Source organism: Fulmarus glacialis, unplaced genomic scaffold, assembly GCF_000690835.1.
Source record: "Fulmarus glacialis isolate BGI_N327 unplaced genomic scaffold, ASM69083v1 scaffold3012, whole genome shotgun sequence".
In the NCBI taxonomy this organism is placed as follows: domain Eukaryota; kingdom Metazoa; phylum Chordata; class Aves; order Procellariiformes; family Procellariidae; genus Fulmarus; species Fulmarus glacialis.
The window spans coordinates 63,089-73,567 of NW_009199586.1; the positions used below are offsets into that span (position 1 = coordinate 63,089).

The 10,479-nt window shown below is 41.2% G+C and overlaps 1 protein-coding gene across 1 annotated transcript in view; it reads left to right on the forward strand.

The window, feature by feature from the left end:
* The window catches only part of APBB1IP (amyloid beta (A4) precursor protein-binding, family B, member 1 interacting protein), a 52,409-nt gene extending 47,801 nt beyond the window's left edge, over nt 1–4,608 (forward strand). Inside the window, exons 12-13 of the mRNA XM_009573293.1 lie at nt 1,509–1,600; nt 3,989–4,608. Of these exons, the coding sequence (XP_009571588.1) occupies nt 1,509–1,600; nt 3,989–4,516 (620 nt within the window). The 3' untranslated portion in view covers nt 4,517–4,608. The remainder of the gene's footprint in view (nt 1–1,508; nt 1,601–3,988) is intronic.
* Nucleotides 4,609–10,479: the final 5,871 nt, after the last annotated feature.

The window sequence follows — 10,479 nt, forward strand, 5'->3', positions numbered from 1 at the left end:
AGCCACAAGACTGGGTTTATCTCTTTATTGAACTTCCATGTTACTCCTTCAACAAACACAGACTGTAGTTTGAATGATCGAAATGGTACTTTGGATTAAATATGCTGAACAACATGCAGGCACAGGCATAAAACACAAGGACTTCAGACCATCTTCTGTCATCCCTTGAAGCCTAAATAACCCGAGTAAATTCAGTACACTGCAGAGTTTGTCTTACTTCTCTGTCAGTTGTGTGATTTGCAGGCATGGCAATAAAAATAATTTATTCTATTTTTTGTCATCTTCTTGGAATCTCTTTGCTAATCAGAAAAGTACATGTTAAGATTAAAACCATTGTTGTGCTTAGACTTATATTGTAGACAGCTAAGGGTTCACTAGCATCCAGAAGTACATGAGTGGAACTTTATTGGATCTCAGAACTGTAAATTATAATAGAGCTAAGGCAGTCATTAAGGTTTACAAATGTATGTATGTAGGCATCAAACACTATCTACTGCTTTGACATGTATAGCTTCCAAAAATCCTAGACTAAACTGGAGAGTTTATTTAATCCTCATCAGACTATACTGGGGCTGGGGATTTTTTTCCTAATTAAACCCACAATTTTGTCCTTTGGTCTCACATTCATTTACTCCATTTGACAGTACCGGCTTATTTATGTATCTGCCTTACAAACACAGTAACGTGGGCAAACGTTTTGCAGAGCTTTAGCTTAGCCAGCTAGCATATTTTTACTAATATGAGAATACAGTGAGGTTCACAAATCCTCTACGATTCCAGATGGGGGAGAAGTTTCAGAGCTGTTAGCTCATTTACTAAAGAAAATGGATCAGCCCTTCAGTTCTCATGACTGAGAGAGCAATGTTTCATATTGGTATGAAACTATGGCGCTTTTAGTCTTTAGGCTAAAGTAACGGAAAAAAACATGCAATAAAAACTGAGAATGTAGTAATACTACAGCACACTACAAACTTCAAAATGCTGTTATGAAAGACAGGTATTTAAACAACAGAATGCCAGTTTGATTTCTGCTTAGCTCCCCTTCCAAAGCCAGCTCCCCATCTCTGTTCCTGTGTCAACCTTAACGGTCCCCTTTTGTAATCACCATTTACAACAGTCAGAAGAAAAAGCTCTTCATTTGTCCCCACCTTTACACACACTGATAATTTCTGTCATATATCTTCATAATTCTGCCACTTGCACTTCCTGTAGGATTGTCAGCTACAACCATGGAGGCATGTGGGCAGGTATTAGTTTTAATATAAGGTATTATGTTTATTTTCCTTATGTAATGAACTGAATATGAAAAGTCACAAAATAAGCCTGAAGTAGGAAACAGACATCCTCATGGATTTTACTGAATTATGTATAAAACCTGTAACAAGTGGTTCCTTGGTGGAAGTTGTAAAGATGTTTTTATAGCCTTATTCTTAGTTTGCTATTCCCTGATCTGGTTAATATCACAAAAATATAACACTCTTCTCCTCTGTCTCCTCTCCTTGTCACAGGTGCTGTTCAGGCAAATGGACAGATTCCCCAAACTGTTCGTCGTTCCAGTGCAGAATTTCCAGAGACTCAGAAGAAAGTGGATACGTCAGAGGTACAGGTCAACAGTTACTAACAGTGCACTAGTTAAATGTTACCAGTTCTCCAAGTTTGTTTTTCTTCACCCACTGTCTTCCCCTCTCAAAGTGCCAGTGAGCTGCTGTGACAAGGATTTGGGTTCCTTGCTGCCCCTCCTCATGCTTTACACACTGCAAACAGTGTGCCCGTTGCACAGAAGCAAGGAGCCACCGATGGGAGGTGAAGGCACAGCCATCCGCCACTTTTGTTCTTCAGAACAAATAGGTTCACGTGAGTTCACGTAGCAGAAATAGGAATGTGCCTATTGGGACAGTCTCAAAGAGACTGTGCTGCCAGAACCTTGGTGCCGTTTTCTGTCTCTGCCAGAAGATAGGTCTTGCCTTAGTAACACAAAGGATACAGTAGTGGTTTTGGCAGGGAACACTGTGCACAGCTGAAAATGAATGTGTAAGAAAGGAGAAAGTGTGAAGAAATAAGGGAAAACATTCTATGTTTTCATTAGGCTCTAAATGCATTCCTTGGTTAAGCTTCAAATTTTGTCTACTTGCTCCATCTCTGGCTGTAAAAATATCAGTAGGGTACAATATGAGAACTTCAAAAACATCGTACAGAAAAAAAAAAGCATTTGTTTGCAGTTCATTTTTCAATCCCTCCATCATGCATAAAGCGCATAGGACAAGTGAAATGAAATTCCTAGGATTTTTCTGTCACTTCCGTTACGTGTCCAACACTTCTTGTTTCTGTCTTTGAGTTCTTCCTTTAAATCTGTTTCTCTATTCTGAACCTCACTTCCTCTGGAATAGATCACGTTCTCAGAACTCAGCCAGTGGTTCCCTCCTCCTGTGTCTCGTTTACTTCCGTCTTCGTAGGCAAGGAGAGTGAGAAGAGAAGGCAAGCATGTTATACTTAGCTAATGCTGATTAGTACCGATGACTGCAGGGTTGCAGAGCACTTTACTCTAGCAGCAGCAAACATGTTGCCTTCTTTATCTCTCAGTTTCTACAAGCCTGGGACCAAAGGATCAAGCTGAAGTCTTTCAGGGTGCACTGTGCTACAGTTAGAGCACTAAGCTAGCTGGATCTAAACTGATAAATTAGCATAACTAGAAATGAATGTCTTACAAAGCTTTGTCTTCAGGACAGCAGACTTCTCCATAGGTTTACAAGATAGCATGTTTATGTAGTAATTGTCAACAGCTACCAGTTGCTACCTGAAAAAAAAAAGAAGAGCAAATTATATTCAGATATCAGCAAATGGACTTTATTTATCTTCAGAGTGTCAACTAGCAAATACAATTTAAAAGAAAAGCCATCTAAAATTATATCAAAATAAACATCTCCATAATGAACTGCTATCCTACATTTTATTTTTCTTAACTTGTATGATGGATGCTTTGATTCATTTTTCCTTCAAAAAAGTTGTCACAGGGTTTGAACGTCTCATGACCTTGCAAACGTGGCTAGAACTTAGTGGCCTCAAGGACCTCTTTGTCGCACTATTGATTCAAAAATAGAGGAGGCATGTGCACGTGCCTTGCCCAGCAAGCAGAAGACACCCTTCCCCAGGCTTATCAGTGACCCTTGCCAGGTCACTGATGGAGTATCTTTCCCCCGCTGTGCACCGCATGGAATCATGACAGACAGCTTTCCCAAGTGCCTCTCTTCACAGTGCTTTGCAGTGCTCTCCCTCCCGCAGAGGGGGCCCAGAGCACTACCCTGCGGGTGAATGCATGTCGCACCATGCTGCAGAGTGCTGCGGACAGTGAATTCAGACACATAAACTTCAAATTCCCAAATCTCTCCACCTTCTTCCTGGTTCACTGCTGTTGTGTCTAATGAGATTGGCAGAGATAGGTGACTTCATTATTTTAGCTTTATCCAGAGATCCAGCAGTCACAGCTAGAATGGGAGATGGAGATACAATGGGGACGAGAGCCAAAACTACATCTGCTTTTTATGTTCTCAAATCTTGCTCAGTATTTTTGGATGTAAAAACACAGCACAGATTTTTTTTTAAGTCTTCATGTTGTCAGGGAATGAACAGCAGGGTGGAACATCAAGAAAGTATCTTCATATATCTTACTAACTGCTAATTCTAACAACTAACAACTAACTAATTCTTTGAAATTTTAAAAGCACTCATTTTCCGAGGACAGCACTTGAAGAAGCACTATGAATACTGTCAACAGGGAGGTTTCTACTGTCAAAGCTCTGTGGGCAGCTCCAGAAAGAAAACAAAATACTATTTGCACTCTTCAGGCGAAATGTACTCTACTTCATTTCACTGTCTGTCTACTGCACTCTTCCTACGTATTTTCCCATCTTTTCACTGTTCTTAGGCTGTGGCATTAGTTTACCCATGCATTGACTGTGTCTCGTCCTTTTATTCCTTCTGCTTATTAAAGGCTAAGTCAAATAACGTCAGTGCGCCTGGCCTGGCACAGTCAGTGATGAGGCCACAGAAACACCAGAGTAAGAGGAACTCACTGCAACCTCCTCCTCCACCTGAAAGGCGGTCATCTGCTATTTCTGTTTCACCAATTCTACCCTCCAAAGTCAAACGAGACAGCGGCATTTTCCTAACAGATCCAGACAGCTTCCCAGCACCGCCACCTACATTGAAGATTGATTTTCCACCACCACCGTCTGATTTCTGTGAACCTCCTCCTGATTTTGTGCCTCCACCACCACCAGCCTCCAGCAGCGGTAATGGAGACCTGCCGTTGCCCCCTCCACCTCCACTTGTCTCCAGTAAGCCACCACCTCCAACAAAGAAACCTGTGCCACTTCCTTCAAAAAGGCTAGAAAACACAGGACAAGCTGGAGAGCCACGGTCAGCTGGGCCACCTCCGATTGGGGGTGGAGGCAGGCAAGCAGATTTCATGTCTGACCTAATGAAAGCTCTTGAGAAGAAAAGGGGCAGCAGCACCTGAACTCTGGGAGCAGGTGGACTTCAAGCCATACCTGTTTTTGTGAGGCGTCGTGGAAGGTCATGCTGGATCAGGGCCCACCAGGAGGAATTCTCATTCAGAGTTCCTCCTGGGGGCCCCAAGAAGTAAGGTGGGGTGCCCTCTGTCCCCCATATTGTCTCTACAACCTGCTCCTTCCTCCCCCCATCCCCATTAACTACCATTCCAGCACCAGGCTGAGGTAAGAAATTGGCTGTAGAGTCTTGCTTCACTCCATCAGGACAGCCAGCGATAGTGGAGCAGCACTCTCAGAGCCAGCCAGAGAGTGACATGCATCTTCTGTGGCTGCCTCTCTAATAGAATTGGAGCTGAAGGGAAAAATACAACAATGTTCTCATGTGAATTTTGGGGAGTGGGAAGACCCATTTTCACAGAATTCCCCTTAAAGGTTCTTTATCAGAAAACCCCAAATCGTGAGGTTTTTTTTAATAAAAGGACCCTTTCTCCCCCTCCCCCCAAAAAATAGCCTGTCTTAAAAAGTAAAACCTCAGCTAGATTATTCTGAGATGCAAGGCAGGACCAAGGCCATTTCCAGACAGCGTCACCCCAAATGTTATACATTCCTGTTTCCATATGCAACTCCAGTCATACCTGTCAGCACTCACAGTTGCTGCCTTTAAATCTCGTTTATTTGGTTGATCTTAGACAAAAAAAAAATTATTTCAAAATGTTGTATGCTTCCCTTGGTAAGCAGGGATTTTTTTTTTCTGTTGGTTAACATTCGTCTTCAAACTGTACCTAGAAATAGTCTGTCTTCTGAAAGACTTCGTAATTATCTTGTACCTGATATGAATGTCGCCTCCTACGTTTTTTTTTCATTTGTTCTCCCATTTTAATTCTCCATTGTTCATTTAGGCAGCATTCATTATTAGCGCTCAAATAAAAATAGCTTCTATTTTAAATCTGCACGAAGTGTCACAGTTAATGAACAGGCATTTTACTGGCAATTGGTACCACTTCAAATATTTTAAAGAGTTTTTGCCTCTACCTTCTAAATTCTTTATTTCTTCCAGTCTTTATCTCTTCTCATGCACACAATCTTCTAAGATTCCATAAATAATATATTTCTGTTTCTGAGTATGGACAGCAGTGCTGGCTGGCCCCTCTCTCATTTGTTCAGATGGTTCCTACTATATTTGCACGTTTCAGTGGCTGCATGAGCGTATTCCTTCACAAGACAGCAAAGACCAGGACTTTGCTATGGTAAAGCAGAAGCCACGAGCACTGTGTCGGGGGGCCAGACCCCTGACAAGTTGGAGCAATGCAAGGCAAAGCATGCCTGTGGTAGCACTAGGAGGAGCGGGCAGTACCTGGTCAAAGCAGTGGGAGTGAAAGGACAGGCTCTCGGAAGGAGCCGGCGCGGAGGGTGGTGATGGACACAAGAGCAACTTGGGGATGCACAGAAGGTGTTTCAGAACAGGGATGCTTCAGCCAGGCAAGTGCCAGATGAGTCACTGAAAAAAGTTTATGTGACATCCCGCAACTTAATCTGTTTTCAGTTGAGACATGCTGAAGCTAAGGGACGTTTTTCCTGCAGTAATCGTGCCCATCCCCAGAGTTACTCGGGTATAGCCATGGGACAGCCACTCCCCGTTTCCTCCTTTCTTTCTTTGCTTTGTCAGCAGTGTAAGCATTGGAAAAGTAAAGCTTACATCAGGGATATGGGGATGGGAGGATGTCTTACGACTGCTGTTAACCATTTCTTTGTTCTGCAGCCTATGGTTGAGGAGCTAGCGTTGCTAGCAAGATACTAGAGCTTGTACACCTGTCTCTACTGCTAAATAAAAGAGGATGAGGATGCAAGCTTGAGCGCTGGCCTAGTGCTCACCCATACTGCTGAAGTGGGCCTAAGCACAGCACCAGGTGCAATTCAAGGAACTGCCCAGGCCAGGCACCATTCCCAGAAGACACCATGAACAAGTTTAAAAGCAGGTTTCACTCCCTGTACAGAGACCCCTGTGGTGCAGATATGGCCGGTAAGGGTACCAGTTCATGGGCCAAGGGACTAGTTCCTGGCCCTCTTACCAATATAGACAGAGCCCATGCAACTCTTACTGGTCTTCTAGCTCCCTTGCTTTCACTGAACTGAGCAAAAAGCTCTCACCAAGAGAACTGTGTTCACCAATAACAGAAATGTTACCTAGAAGTTTTGAATTGACATGTTAGAACATTCAAAAGGTATCTCATCATCTCCAAACACCCAAACTGAGAAATGCTGTCAAGACCTGTGCAAGGCTCATAAACTTACTACAAGCTTTAGTTCCAAGTGCAGGAGGAAAAATACTAACTAGCTAAAAGTAGGAAGGTTAAAACTAGGGGTTAACAAAAAAAAGTATTAATGTTTCCCAGTTGCTTTCCATAGGTAACTGAAGTAAGCATTATGCAGAATCACTGAATGCTAAAAGAGCTGGGTGTCATTTTCTGACAAGGTATTAGGAATGCACATCTTTGACACACTTAGGTGACAACAGCTGTCTGCTATCCAACTATTTTTAAATCAAATGAATTTTCTGTTATGAAGTATATACCCAGCATCAAAATAAAGCAGAACCTGTCCTTAGAAAAATGTTGCACAATAAGCTAGTTTGAATTCACAAAGCACTAAGACTTCCATACAGCTTTCCTAGCATTCACTCTTCTCACCAGAACGCTCAGCCTCCTGCCCTATTTCCTCCCTTCTCTTTTGTTACAGCACAATAAACTCAATTTTATACATTTTACATCTGCAGTCAATCATAACTCATGCACTTGATCCTACACAAAAGAAAAAGTAGAGCTTTCTTTGAAACAAAAAGAATCAAAGCCTACAGAAAAACCCAGAAATCAATTAAAATGCTGTGATGATTAGACCTCTATCAACTATTTTGTGTATGTACATGGTTGCATTGAATTTCTGCAATGTAAGTATTCAAACTCTCCATTCAAAGAACAGCACTACCATCTTAATGATACACAATTATCCGGCTTTATTTGGTACAAAAAAGATGCTGCAAAATACAAAAAGATCTTTCTTTCCAAGACTATAAATCAAAGCATTTGTAAAAAAAAAAAAATTAATCCTTCCACCTCTGTCTGACCTAATCCCATATAAAATTGTCTTATTCCTGTAGATCGTGGTAGTATGTACATTACTAGAGATTACAGTATTTTAGTCTGAAAAGATTTGAAATTGTAGCATATTATTTTTAACCTTTCTCCACACCTCAAAGGGAAGCAGTCTCAGCAGCTGTCGTCTTCTTTGGGCTCCTACATCACTGATATGGAAGAAGGACCTACTTCAAGCGCTCACTTTTCCATCAGTCCTTAGGATTAGAAAGGTTAGTCATGTGGAGAAGTCCACATGTGGGGGATCACCACTGCAGACCCTCATAACTGTCCTCTGGTACAGAAAGAGGCTGGCAGTACAAATAAACACCTGTTTGATTACCAGCCACAGTATTTTTACTCCCCATCTGCTCTGCATCACTGCTGTGATGCAGAGTATGTATTATGTAACATGAAGCAAAAGGCAGCTCCGGAACCACAGGTGGAAGCCAAGGATTTTAGGGAATATATCATGAAACACAGTATTAATGCTTATGTTGTCATAATAAACCATAATGATTAAAATCTAGACATGGAAAGGGAGGTGGTACAAAATGCTGAGCATGATGTGGGCTCATTGCTCTACTTTTACAAAACATAGTTAAAAGATAGCGTTGAGATAACTGTATTCTTCACGTGTTTTTCACACACTCTTTGTCAGGCACTTTGAGAGTGGAAAAGTAGAAACTTAAATGTATCATGTGACAAAACTATAGGACAGAACTATTATTTATGGGTTATCATTGACAGTCTCACAGTAACTGGGAAACGCATATTCTGTTTGAGGGAGACACGCAGAACAGAGGAGATTCAATATCATTAAGACTTAGTAAGTTCTTAGTCTTGCAGAATACTCTAAGGTAGTTTGGTTGCCATTAACAGTCAGTACTGACTATTATGAAATGAGAATACTCAAGATTACTAAAAACAGGTTATGTAAACTGCATGGTAAAACTGGGCGGGGGGCAGGAAAGGAGATTTGCTTCCACATAGATCAAGGAAAGAGGACATGGCTGAGTCCATGAATGAACTCCTGGAGAAGTAGGTGACCTAAGGCTCTGCAGCCAGAGGGATATGCAAAACCAATTTTCAGGGCTTGCTTATCCTTTCAGATGTTGTTCAAGAACCTGAGAAAAGCCTCACAGTGAACACAGTGGGCAGTACATATGAATCACTGCTTATAAAATAGCTCCCATTTGGGATGTTGTGGTTTTATATTGTGATGCTGGAGGCTTGCTTTACCTGTAACTGTGGGTGAAGCAGAGGCCCACTTGCTACTGTTACTAATAGGATTTAACATTTATAAAACACTTGCAAGAAGGAAGCAGCATAAAAATGCTTTACATTTATGCAATTATTCCATGAGGTAAAGAAGTACAGGCAGCCGTGTTTGGCCCACACACAATAGAAACTTATCAGATGGTTGGTTCAACATAAGTTAAGAGTTCTTCACTTTCACTTAACTGAAAACCAGAGCCCAAGTTGCAGTGCTGCTGTATTTACCCTGTAGGCACAAACACGTTCATATTGTCACTTACGTGCAGTGTAACTCATTTCACTGCAGGTGGTTTGATGTTCACACATTTCATCACAACATGCTATTTCGCTTGTAATTATCCGAAAGAGACGTCAACGCCAATGTTTCAATAGGTTGGGAATGTAGCCCGCTGCTGAAGGGCTTCTACAGACCCCCCTAGCAGCCCACTCCTTTTACCAGGAGGTGTTGCCAGCCCAAATACTAATCCCAATGGTTGCAGAAGAGCACTTACTACCTGCAAGGAATGTCAGCCCAGGCTGAACTTGTGTAAGTTGCCTGAACTTCAGACTGGACTTTCAGAAAACTGTAATTAAATATCTATATGGTGCCTCACATTATGATACTACTATTTACATTTGAACAACTCTATTTATATTTGAACAGGTGTATATCTGGGGGGAAACCATCCTGAATAATTGTGTTGATTATAGTTAAGAAGTAAAAGCATTCAAATATTTTTTTAGTCACTGAAAGATTTCTAAATTATTTTTTCCCCCACTAATTATATTTCTAGAAATAGATTTGTGAAATGCTAATTATACCACTTAATAACCTCTATTTCAGAATCAAGTGGCACTCAAGAAATCTGGAGATTCTAAACCAATCCATTTTGGATTTGGGAAGAGATGAGGTAACGTCAAGAAGTAACAAAGCCCCCACATAAGGGATTTTTGCTGTCAATTTTCTAGCATAACATTGCACCTGATTGCTTATGTATTAATTTTGGCTTAATTATACACTAATTTTTGTGATGTGGAATTGGAGTATCCAACAAGTATAAATAACAGGACCAAGGATTCAGAGACTAGTCTCTCTCTGTTACTCAAAGGACTTCTATGTAACAGCTTCAGTTGAATTTTAAGTACTTTCCCTGCAAGATTTTTGTTAGTCCCTTACAGCATCAGGTGGCTGGACACAAAAGGTGTATTTACCTGACTACATACATAGTGAGATACTTCCAAGGAAGTCCTTTTCCATGGCCGACCAGAAAATTTCCTGAGGCATTATATCCATGCACCAACAATCTTTCTACTACTGTCAAAAGATACACTTTAAAAGAGCAGTGGGCCAGGCTTGATAGGCACCTGACACCAGCAAAGACACCAAAATTTATTTTTGGGCAAGTCACTCCCAAGACAGACATCTTTGCCCCCTATTTAATTGAATTTCCTTTAAATCTTTCTTGGCAGTTTAATGGGACAAAACAAGGTCAAAAAGAGAAAAGGTGGCAAAGTCTAAGTGTAAGATGATCCTCCGTTCCAACTCTGCAAAAGGCTTAAGAACATTTATGTCTTCAGAATACAAT